The sequence below is a fragment of the Montipora foliosa genome, chromosome 7 (genome assembly GCF_036669935.1).
Source record: "Montipora foliosa isolate CH-2021 chromosome 7, ASM3666993v2, whole genome shotgun sequence".
Taxonomy (NCBI): domain Eukaryota; kingdom Metazoa; phylum Cnidaria; class Anthozoa; order Scleractinia; family Acroporidae; genus Montipora; species Montipora foliosa.
In genome coordinates this window covers 29,852,018-29,864,517 of record NC_090875.1, presented here as the reverse complement: position 1 = coordinate 29,864,517, position 12,500 = coordinate 29,852,018, and the positions used below count along the sequence as shown (strand labels likewise).

The 12,500-nt window shown below is 37.9% G+C and overlaps 2 protein-coding genes across 2 annotated transcripts in view; one reads left to right on the top strand and one right to left on the bottom strand.

The window, feature by feature from the left end:
- LOC138011762 (uncharacterized) overlaps positions 1-6,288 on the top strand; it is a 7,993-nt gene extending 1,705 nt beyond the window's left edge. The window contains exons 2-4 of the mRNA XM_068858921.1: positions 866-991; positions 3,605-3,685; positions 5,936-6,288. Of these exons, the coding sequence (XP_068715022.1) occupies positions 866-991; positions 3,605-3,685; positions 5,936-5,994 (266 nt within the window). The 3' untranslated portion in view covers positions 5,995-6,288. The remainder of the gene's footprint in view (positions 1-865; positions 992-3,604; positions 3,686-5,935) is intronic.
- A 165-nt stretch (positions 6,289-6,453) lies between these two features.
- The window catches only part of LOC138011761 (monoglyceride lipase-like), an 11,353-nt gene continuing 5,306 nt past the window's right edge, over positions 6,454-12,500 (bottom strand). Inside the window, exons 5-7 of the mRNA XM_068858920.1 lie at positions 11,454-11,546; positions 10,444-10,659; positions 6,454-7,777 (exon numbers count right to left, since the gene is read on the bottom strand). Of these exons, the coding sequence (XP_068715021.1) occupies positions 7,676-7,777; positions 10,444-10,659; positions 11,454-11,546 (411 nt within the window). The 3' untranslated portion in view covers positions 6,454-7,675. The remainder of the gene's footprint in view (positions 7,778-10,443; positions 10,660-11,453; positions 11,547-12,500) is intronic.

Sequence of the window (12,500 nt, the reverse complement as noted above, 5' to 3'; positions counted from 1 at the left end):
ATAGTTGTAAATAAAATCTGATTATGAAAAGAAAAGTAGGGGTCAGCGAACATCCAAGATCGTTAAATCCAAGCAAAGCTATAGCAATGGCCATCTGCCCTATCATTGTTCATTTTAGTACTTAGCGTGCGCGCTCGATGATGACGTACATGTAGCATGTGAATTTGCGTGCGCTGTAAGGATGCCCAGTAGCAATGAGCATGAACGTCTTTAACCATCTTGTCCAAACAAGTGTTTTGTACCTGTTAGTGACTTCGGTGCCCGAAAAAAAAATCCTGACACTTCCAGTTCAATTTTCCCCACCCCATGCAGGCAAAAGTCAAATTCCCCACTCCCTGGCACAGAAGATAGTCAAAATAATGCTTGGGCTTTGCCCAGGAGGGGGGCGGGGGGAGATGTTGAGGTTCCGATTTGATCGGCACACTACTTCGCAGTAAATGAAGTTACACAAATGGCGAAATTCTCTGCGTCATATATAATAATGATAATAATAATAATAATAATATATTTCAAATAAACTGCAAAAAAACAAGTTTATAATAGTAAAATTTGAAAATTGATAGGAAGACCTTGAAGTTATCCCTAGGGATAATGGTCTCCTGCGCGATCAAATTTTTTACACGCATAAAAATAAATTTCTACTTATAAAATTTCTACTCACAAAATATTAAAAAATAGCTAAGCGTGCTTGTGCGTCCTTAGGATTACGATTCATAAGTGTTTTCAGGCAGCTTTTGAAGCCTTTTACACTAATTCCTCCTTCAAATACATGGTTAGAGTTATTGTGCATCTTATTTGGACTGGCAAACAATAATTATTGCAGGTAACAACTTTTTCATGCTAATCATGTTAATTGTTGCTGCAGCAAAAGAGAGACATAGTGGAAGAGGGACAGAGAGAAAGGGAGCAGGAGCTAATAAAGGAGGAAATCAAGAGACACCGATGGTGGACAGACGTGAAGTTGGGCGGGTGCCAGACTCATATGATGAAGGTGCACAGAAAGATTTGTAGTTCAGCAAAAGATAAATTTATAGGAAAAAGGTAGCATGAGAGAACCAGCGGAAAGGGAGTCGGATTTGGAATGCACTGAAACACATGTCAGGAAAGTGCAAATACTGTAAATGACTTAAACACAGCAATGTCATGTACACTGGGTATTTTTTTTTTTTTGGTACATTAAAGGGGACATAGTTTTTCAGTGAGTGATTAACCCATTGATTCCCAGAGGTTCCCCATTGACGAGTAAAATCGTCTGGTGATAGACAGAGTAAAATAGTCTGGACGGTTTAGGCTGGTTTGGACGTCAAAGGGTTAAATGTTTTAATCATGAAAGGAGAACAAAAGTCTGTGTCATACATGTACAAGTTATACTCAGATATTGATGAGTTACATGAGTAATACAAATAAAGGGCTACCATTTGTTTAGTATTAAACTGTGTTGTTTTTTAATGACCTTGAATTGTTGTTTTCCTCCAGATTCAATAGGCCTTTTGCAGCTGGGGTCACGTGACCAAATTTTTCCTAGAGAATTTTTATATTATGGGCTATAACTTAAAGAATGCCAGAAATGGAAAGAGTGCATCGAAAATACCAAAATGGCCAAGTTTGAGTCCCCTGGAATGAAAGACTAAGTTTAGACGACAGTTTCAATTTTCGGAAAATTTAGAAGTTTTGTATGGGAAATATTGCTGGAGAGCAAGGTCTTGTTCTCCAGCAATATTTTCCATACAATTTTTCTAATTCTTTTAAAACTTCAGACTGTCATAAGATCTCGCCCTTTAATGATGGAGGCAGGCCTCAAATTTGGCCATTTTGATATTCTCGACATGCTTTTTCCATTTCTGGCATTTGTTAAGCTATAGCCCATAATTTTATGAAAAGTAGGTCGTGATGGTTTAGCTGCAAAAGGCCTATTACCTAAGATCATTTGGGTCAGCTAAAAATTCCTTAGCACTGTCAGTGTGCAAAGATGACTTGTACATGACAAGCCATGGGGCTGAAAAAATATAAGTGTTGCAACACACATGTAAATGGTAGAAAAATCAAACTTTGGATACAAGTTGACAGGGTTTTTTTGGGGAAAAAACAACAGCAGCTTCACCTTGTGAACACCTTGGTTGAACAATTAGAAATGCACAATTTTCTAAACTGTTATAATCAAAGTTATGATGCCACAAATGATTTCCTGTAGATCAGAAAACAAGTATTAACTATGATTTTTGCTCAAAGCGTGATGGGTTATGATTCCTCAGATGATGCTAAGTAGCTTCAGGGCATCATAACAATGATTCTGTATAATTAAAATTTTGGGTTATGATTCCACAAAAGGTTCCTTCAAACCTTGAAAAATCAGTGTTACGAATCGTTTGCCTGGCAGAATCAAATGATGACTTGATGATTTCTGTAGTAAGCAAAGCAACATTATGATTCCGAAGTCACATACAATATTGTGATAATTAAAATCACTGTCAAGAATCATAACTAGTTATTCAATACCCTAATTTCCTGTGTGTTAGAGTGTGGATAATAGGGGAATAATGCATCAAAACGTATGCGCTTTTGCATTAGTGTGGACGGGGACTGATGTACCTTTATCAGTTTAATTTTACCAGGTTAATTTGATGGTGTACTAAGGCTCTGTCCACACTAATGCTAACCACAAGCAAACAGTAAATAAATGGCACTGTAAACAAGGTAACATGTGAATATGCACTATATGTACACTAGCATGACGTATCCTCTAGCTGAATACGAATTTTTTTTCACGAAAATGACCAAAAAGCGAGGGGTTAATGAGTTCTGTTTCATTACAACTTCCTTCTCAGGCTTCTTTTTCTTACTTAGTTTCGTGTCCCCCCCAATGCATTGCGGGAATTTCACATAGATGAAAATTCTCAGTAGTGTAGCAGCTTTTGTAACCAGCTATTGTTTGGCATTGTATGCAGCTTCTATAATAATTGTTTTTAAGTCCAAGTCATCGTTTCAATTGTTTAATCTTTTTATACTTTTGGCTAGGGTAGCAAGCCAATCACATATGTTAAGAGAACTGCTACATCACCCAAAATGTTCATTTGGGAAATGACAGCCAATGAAAACACTTAGTTTACCAAGTGAACTATTTCAGAACAAGAGCACAAAGGGCCCTTTTAGAGCCATAAGCGGTTAGTCTGTAGTAAGGTAGGCTCAGCCCATACAAAAACAGACAATTAACTGGAATATGGAGTTAAGTAAATAATAAATAAATATAAAATGTAGGAAGAATAAACAATAAATAGTATTATGACATTGTAAAGCCTACTCAGAAAAATGAATTTTCTGATTCCTCAACGGGAATCACACCCATGACCTGTCCAGAATGCTGGTTGGATTGCTCTACCATTGAGCTATGGGAGACCCAAGTGGTGAGCGAGGTCATTTTTCGTTGGGTGTGTTATAGGGCTCACATCAGGCAAAGCAGTCTTCCACAACATCAGGCCAGATACCTACCATGACTCGGATTGCAAAAGTACCCTGTAGTAAGTAAATACAATAATTATGTAATAATGTAGGGTAACTGTGAGTACGGTAATACTGTATATAAAAGGTTGTGTTTTTCTCTCAACAGACAGGAGAAACACAAGCTCTAATTTTGTCTCCAACTTGAGAACTTACCCACCCTGCAAGCAGAGCCTTTCTTTTCCCAAAGGTAATTAACTTATTTTCTGCCAGTTATCATTGCATGTTGTATCCTTCTCCTTAAGTCATCTGTGTCATTCAAGTGTGATGTATTGTTTTGACCATATTTCAAGACAGAACAGTCTTGTTGAAATGCACAATGTGACTTAAGAGGACAGTAGAAGCTGATTCACTAATGCTTAGTGCTGCTCTAAACTGGAAAAAGGGGTTTGAACTTTGAAAGTTAAAACAACTAGCTGTAGGTGTGACTCTTCTTTCTGTCATAAGTGCATCAAGATCTAACAGACCTTAAATTTATTAATTAAAAACAAACAAAGAAATGAAAACAAGAAAGTGGATCAAGGTCCACCAATCACATGCCATGGATGTGACCTTTGGAAATGTTTGTTACAGTAAGGACACTTGAACCGTGAACACTTGACATTTTTGAGTACAGTGTTTTTTTGGGGGAGGAAGAAATAAAGGCTCTTCTTATGATGTATAGTGTTACATGTATAGCATTTTGTAAGTGTAAAAACATTAAATACTCTTGTCAAAAGGACGAGCCCACATTCTATAGTCACAAAAAATATCAAGTGTTCATGGTTCGAGTGTCCTCACTGTAATTTAGCTTACAAGAACTTTAAATATGTTTGACAGTGCTGTGAAGTGTGATTATTACTTGCGCTTTAATATTCAGTGTTTGCATGTTCAATAGTGAAATTAAGGACGGTGCCTAGTATTGTTATTGCGCATACGTTCTGCGCATCTCCAGACACTTGGATTTCCTATCGGTAGTGCTTACTAATGCAGGGATATTTTTGCACGGTTTAAATTTATGCGGAGAAAGCAGAACTAAGCAAGTGCTTTTGGTATCCAAAAAGAAAACTGGGGGTAACCATGCATTTTTCAGAGATAATTAAGCTTTAATTTGGAAAGAAACGCCATACATTGCTTTGTATTTTAAAGCTGTTTGATAATATTATTGATTAGTTATCTTTGAAATATGTGTGGTTACCCCTAATTTTCTTTTTGGATTTTAATAACACTTGTTGGGATCTGCTTTTCCCGCATATTCAGTAAACCGCGCAAAAATACCTTTGAATTAGTAGGCACCATCCTTAAATGAACAAGACGCTTAAGAGCGTTTCAGTGGGATGCACAAGCAGTTAAATTGTCCAGTGATAGCAAACCACCATGCTTAGTCAGAGCCAAGAAATCATGGGTAAAATTTGGAAAGTGGCAAACGTTTACCAGACAGATAACCCTGTTAGTTTAAGTACCTGCTACTTGTTGTATTAAAGAGAAACAAGGGTTATCTATTAATTGATACAAGTAAATTTGCCAATGGAAACACTCAGTACAGCAGCAATCAGAGTTTACTTTTACTAAAGATTATCGAGGAATGTCAGGATATTAAGGTGAGATTTCTATGGAATACTAATTATCGAGGAATGTCAGGATATTAAGGTGAGATTTCTATGGAATACTAATTATGAAGATCGACCACCATTTATTTTATTATTATTTTTATTTGCTCTGTTTTGTGTACAAACCGAATTAGAATTAATTAAGCTTATAAACAAACACAAAAACAAGATACCTTTACTGTAGGGTAGTATGAACTCCTAAATTTCAAATGAAGTGCAGCAGTTCAACTGTTGCCAATTAAGAATTGCACAAAAAGCAAAATTTAAAATATAATTCTTTAAAAGTTGAATGTATGAAGTAAATAATAAATAAATAAATATAAAATGTAGGAAGAGTAAATAATAAATAGTATTATGACATTGTAAGGCCTACTCGGAAAAATTAAGAATTGCACAAAAAGCAAAATTTAAAATATAATTCTTTAAAAATTGAATGTATGAATTTGTGAAGGGTGTTGCATGCATTTTTTTGTTGGATTTGGTGACGTTAATTTTTGTGTGCATAACATTGGTCTGCATCTTCATAATTTTGGACTGAGAATTTGTAGCATTGGTTAATTAGTGATTTCTTTGTACACTGTAAGGAGAGTTTGGAACAGTATGGTAATGTACACAGGTTTGCTGTATGGCCACCAATGTACACAAATAATAAATTTATTATCAATACCTTTCATTCAAAGTGACCAGAAGTGAAAAGTAATAATAGAATTTATAAACTTAGCACTACTCCTCACCCAAGCGACCATAATCCAATAATCCTGGAAGCATTACAAGAATAAAAATAGTAAGTATGAACTTAGGGAGCAAAAGCTGAAGAATATTGAACATATTCAATTTTCGTATTCTTGCAGGTCGTCTAAAATACCGTGCAAAATTTCACCAATGCTTGGAGACAGGGCAGCCGCGATAAAGGACAGTGTTTACAAAACTTGGACTATCCGTCAGTCTGAAATTCTCACAGAATTTCCGCTAAATATATATATATATTGTCCAGTGTTGAGTTTCCTGTAACTTTCTCGCAATTTCTCCTCAACTTGGACTGTGAATCCATTTGCGATCCTCCTGGGGGTGATACGTTGTTGGCTCAAGGGATCTACTTAACTGACTCTTTAGATATATATATATATATATATATATATATATATATAATACTGCAAAACGCTGTTTAGAATAAAAGTCCATATGTATAAGTCTTTGCATTTTCACCACATTTTTTGTCTTTGTTTGTCCTGTGTTAGTTTTAATTTTTTGTTGGCGGTCATCTCGGATTATAAGGGAATCAGTAAATAAAACGAAAAGTGGCGGAATTTCGTTTAAGGGCATCTTCGTTTATAAAGAAAAACAAAACAAATTTCACATCTTGCAGGAATCTATATTAAAATATAAGCAAGTTTAATTTGTTCACGAGTTACATGAATAATGTTCATCTTTCTTCCACTGTTTTAAAATACGTTCTCTTTAATTATGAGATATGTGCTCGAAAACATGCAAAATTCTCAATTGTTTTTGCAGCTACTTCATAAAGGCTTGTTGACTTCAAAGTACTATTAACTTCGTTCTTCTTACTGCCTCAAATTTCATATTTCTGGTCCTAACACAGCACTTAATTCAGAGTTCTAATTATCATTACTGTCATTGAAAATCCCAGTCCTGTGTCCCGTAGTCCACCCCACTCATCCTAAAATTCCCCAGCCAAATTATAAATGGTAAAGTTCAAGTAGAAGTGCTCGCCTTATTTTCACACTTGATAATAGAAATAAAGGGCTTTCAAAGGACAGGAATTTCGAGCCTACGGTTTAGTTTGTCCGACTGTTCAGAAACAGGCTTGTTTCATTGTCTTTTTGACCAAACATGATTTATGTTACTGTGAAAATATTAATGGTGCCCCGCTAAATTCAAAATAATGATTCTTGCGAATCGTTTAGCGGTAAATACAAATGTAAATAGTTAGATAAATAAATAGACATGGGGTACCGTAAAATTCCGAAAATAATCCTCCAAATATAAACCCCCCAAACTCGTAACGCACAAAAACCCTCCGTTAAATCGCCCCTCCTGTTTCATTTAATTCCCATTCTGGAGGACAAAACAATAAGATCATTTTGCATTTGAAAGGTTTGTTCCTCTCAGGGGTAAGAACAACCATTGTTTTGTCCTCCAGATTGGGAATTACTGAAATGGGTCTGACCTTGTGTGGGCCCATTTCCATCAGTAGGGCTAACGCTCACACGGTTCGTATGGGGTAGAAACTTAGCACTTCACATTACACTCAAATCACTTAAGTCTATACTTGGAAATTGCCCTCTAATACATATGAAACAAGGCAAAAATGGTACAGTAACACATAATTTGTTTATTTTGTAACGCAAATTTCCCTCCGTATGTAACCTCATCCACAAATATTAAAGCCCCTCAAAAAGGGCCTTTGAAAAATATAAGCCCCGCTTATCAGCTTATTTTGGGAATTTTACGGTAGTTTGCAAATGGAAGGGCCGTTGACCGCCTTAAAGTCGTTATCGTCATATAATTCAAACGTTTAAGAATTATCTGTGTTATTTGGGTTCTGTAGTTGAGCATTGTTCAAAGCTGAGCTATTGTAGTTTCTGCTTGATCCAGTCCAAGATATCTTGCAAGACTTTGCTGGACAATTCCTGAATTTCATTTAATAGCTCGTGGCGTCCACCTTCGTACACCTAAGAGAGAAGGTCCATTTACACATCGTCAGAACGAATTCCAACAGGAGCCTTTTACTTTACAGCCTGTAACTACAAGCAATCCATTCTATGTTGAAGCGCGCCCTTGGAGAATCAAATGGGCTTCAAGATCACCTACGGCGACGTCATCAGAGACGTCACCTCAAAATACAACTTTGCATTATCGAAAATCTGAAGCGATTTTTCTATCTCGTTCACGTCGTACAATGTGGGCGAAATATCCTAACAATAAAATGGGTAATTTCACGTCATTATGCAGAGTACCGTAAAATATATGAAAAAATGCGTGCCGTACGTGCAACACGATTACTTTTCCTCTTTTCACCAATGTTTTGTGATGTTTTCGTTGCAGTTACTGTAGCCGTCGTCGTTGGTGTTTTGTCACGCAATCGAGAAAAACGGCCGAGGAAGGATTGTGGAATGGGGATAAATAAAGGTAACCCATCCCCCAAGCCTCTCTCGGCCGTGTCGCTTAGGGCAAGTCAAATGTTTTGTCACGCAATCACTGACATAGATAAGACAATCTCGTTCGCAGAGCCATCGTTTCCTTGACCAGCGGTCGGGAAAGAGAGACTTTGGTCAATCCAAGAAAGGGCATATTTGATGGGCTGTTGAACAACGGTCTAATTTCCGGCCATTTTCAAATTCTAAACTCACAATCGTGATTTTTTCTGGATTTATATCCAGGAGGTTGAAGATGATCTAGAAATAAATCTTTTCTGCAACTTTCAAGTTCCGTAATCAAGTGAAGCTATGATCTTCGCAGTTATGAACGCAATTTTTACAATTGCGTAGAGAAGCCTGAAAAATTCAGGACTTCAACGGGGTTTGAACCCGTGACCTCGCGATTCCGGTGCGACGCTCTCACCAACTGAGCTAGGAAGCCAATGACGTTGGGAGCTGGTCATTTGTGGGTTCTAATGGTCCCGTGAGAAATGAATCAATGATGAAATGAATCATATGAACTGCGGATATGAAATCAAGTGAAGCTATGATCTTCGCAGTTATGAACGCAATTTTTACAATTGCGTAGAGAAGCCTGAAAAATCCAGGACTTCAACGGGGTTTGAACCCGTGACCTCGCGATTCCGGTGCGACGCTCTAACCAACTGAGCTCTGAAGCCACTGACGTTGGGAGCTGGTCATTTGTGGGTTCTAATGGTCCCGGAATCGGTGTAGCATAGAATGGTCCCGGAATCGCGAGGTCACGGGTTCAAACCCCGTTGAAGCCCTGAATTTTTCAGGCTTCTCTACGCAATTGCAAAAATTGCGTTCATAACTGCGAAGATGATAGCTTCACTTGATTTCATATCCGCAGTTCATATGATTCATTTCATATACCATTTCATCAAGTTCCGTAATGTTTTTGTTTTTGAAAATACAGCATTTTGAATTTCCAAATTCTCACTTGCGTGACACACCTACTGAAGTCTTTTTTTGATTGGTAAAAATATCTCTCGTTATTTTTGATCCTCCGCAGTTCAAACTCTTCAAGTGCCGTAGGAGATGTGTTGTGTTTATGCTCATGTGTACTCATCTTGCGAGTGAAAAGTAAGCGCTATCATGACAAGGTGAACTCCATGCCTTGGTTGTTCAAAAGGTGGATAATGCTATCCAGCGGATTAAACACTAGCAAAGCCCATATTGAGATGTGCAATGGATAGTGATTTATCCAGTGGATAGCGCTATCCACCCTTTGAACTGGGGTCAGATTTCTGACCTCCTCCACTCACGCACGCGCAGTTAATCAGCCGGAAACATAGTTTTCTGGTTCCGGCTTTGGTCCCGCGCCCGTTCCGCTGGACAAGGGTAACGAAGGTTCTGGGAACGGGATTGTACATAAGACAGCTTGCTGCTTACGTTTTACTAACACTAACAGCTAGTTGTAGTTCGAATAATGGCTTACTCATTGCTTGTAACTTTTTATTGCCATTTGCTAAACGATGAAGCTCGGCTAAGCCACCAATTGTATATTTATTGATGTTTAATACGGATATCTACACAAATATTTGTGGAGTAACACCTTCAAGTTGTTACTCCTCGCGCCATTAAATACCAAACTTAATCCTCCTTTGTGCAGTCTTGCACCCGAAGATAATTTGTAGATGTAGCGAAGCCGAAAAGCGGAGCTCCAGGGTTATTTATTCTTACAATAAGTTAACCAGACTCCGCTATAAAAAACTTCATAAAAGGGAGAAAAAATCGCAATCCGATACCGAATCCTGGAAACCACAGATTTTTTTATGTCCTCCAGCCTCCTTACATCCTTGATCTACATCGAAGACCCTTTTAAAAGTCTTGCTCTTCGGAAATTCTTCTTCTTCATCATATGATCACAATGTTTTCCTCAACTTAAGTTTTGATGTTGAAACACTTAATAAAATATTAATAACACTATTTTCCCGCAAGACCTGACTTATATCTTTCATAATTATGCGAAGTGATTCAGTTTGCCTGCATAGATTAACTGGAAGAAATAAATTAACAGGTGAAAACTATTTTTAGTGAATTCACTCAGCGTACATTTTATTCCTCCTAATTATGCACTCCGCGTTAATTTATGTCTAATTAATTATGCTTGAATTTCAAGTTGCATAATTGTGCGTACCGCACTCCAAATCACATTTCACCAAGTTTGCACGTACCTTGAATGTTTTATCGGTACTTGGTGAATGTTGTTGCAGAAAATGTGAACCGTCAATCAAGACAACTTGATCATCATCGCCATGGACGAGCAAATATGGTACTGTAATCTTGGAAGCGTTCTTCTGAATATCGTTCATAGCTTCTAAAATTTCAGCTGTCCATTTTGCTTTCAAACCCTCGTGCCAGACCAGCGGATCGTTGGCGTACTTCTCGACCTACAGCATAAAGTAAAAATGACTATTGCGTTCGACGAAGGAGAACGTATAATAATCATGTAGTTTCTGGAAATAAACATTTGCCGAATTAACGTTCGTCGAAATTTTAAACATTTTTGTCGCATTGTTGGGACATCGTTAAAAGTATCTGGAGCACTTCACCTCGATCTCATGCGAACCCAAATGAAAACGAGCAGCCCTCGGAACGAGTGCATGTGCAAAAGGCCACGTTCGATACAAGGCTACGAAGCTTTATGGTTAAATTTGAATATTATTGTTATTTTGTTTAGAAATCTCCCCTGAGACTTGTGAGACAAATAAAGAAAACAGATTTGAACATAAGGCCTGGTAGCCATGCCTGAATATTGGTATATCGAACTCGAATAGTTTCATCTAAAACCAAACAAAGAGTTCACAAAAGTGACTGTTTCTGTAAAACTTCTTACTCGAACGTACTTAAGTAATGTGTAATTACCTGTAGTTCTAGTAAATATCTGCCGTAATTCGTTAAACTCTTAAATGTCAGGATAAAAGAAACTTCCGGATTCAAAAACCATCCGTCATGAAAACAAGCTTTCGACTCCATCATGAGGTCAACTGACGGGTTTTTAAGCATGGAAACACTGACAAGACACATCGCTTCGACAGCCTCCGTTGAAAGATACAAGGTATTAGAAGGTTAGGGTCAGAATTTCGAAGAGGAAAATAAATGTGAGACCAGTCACGTGAACAATGCTCCCAAGACAGGAGTCGAAAGCTGTTCATGAAAGAGAAAAAAAGCATCGTATCCTCACCTGCACGGGTTCCCTACTCAATTGTGATGGATCAACGGGTGGTTGTATTTGGTACGATGGAGCGACAAATGCTGCTATTCTGCCCAAAAATACCTTTCAAAAAAACAACAATTTAGTAATTTAGTGAAATCTGTTGTTGTCAATGTACTGACCGAAGAGTAAGTGCCGAGCTATCCAAAGAAAGGGTTTGTAATAGCTTCCAGGAGTTTTTCTAGCTCAATGATCGGTGTTACGAAGTGAAGTGAAGTGAAGCTATGGAGGTTTTGCACGGCAGCCATATTGCATGGCAGAAACAATGAAAATGTTTGCATAAGAAAGAACATTTGTTCCCATAAGAAAAAGAACCTATTGTTCCGGCCATGCAACATGGCTGCCGTGCAAAACCTCTATTAGTCTCTTCCCTCGGGGCTTCTCAGTACTAATTTTACAATAATTTGTGGGGGACTTTAGCCAGACTGCTTACCACGAAGTTGCCTATTAATTTTAGGAAGTGAAAGATGCCCCCGTCCAGATAAGGTCAGACCACAACACCGGATAGGCCATTTCCGAGTTCGTGTCTGCCTCCTCTTCAAAGTGAGTCTAAGTGCGAACTTTTTGTGATGGTAATTAGTTCTACTTTACATTTGAATGAAAACTAATTTTCATAAGAAAAACTTCGCACTTAAACTCGCTTTGAAGAGGAAGCAGACATGAACTCGGAACTGTCCTATTATATTATTTTTTCGCAAAGAGTGAGGCATGGATTTTCTGCCATTGTGGTCTGGCGGCCGTTTCTCGAAGGTCCCGAAACTTTACGGGCCATTTTCTGGTGTCACAATTCCCTCTGTATCTCAAGGACGGAGAGGATTTAAGGCGTCAAACTTCACAGGCAGTTTGGTTTTGATACCTTGAAAACATGTTTAAAATTCGGCTCTCCTGAACAAGCCGTTGGCAGGTTCATTTAGCTATTGTTTTGCCGACGACGGCAAAGCAATGGAAAAGTGAAAAACGCACGTGCTGGGCGTGCAATCCAATTCAACAAGTTTCTTTTTTTTTTTTTTTTTTTTT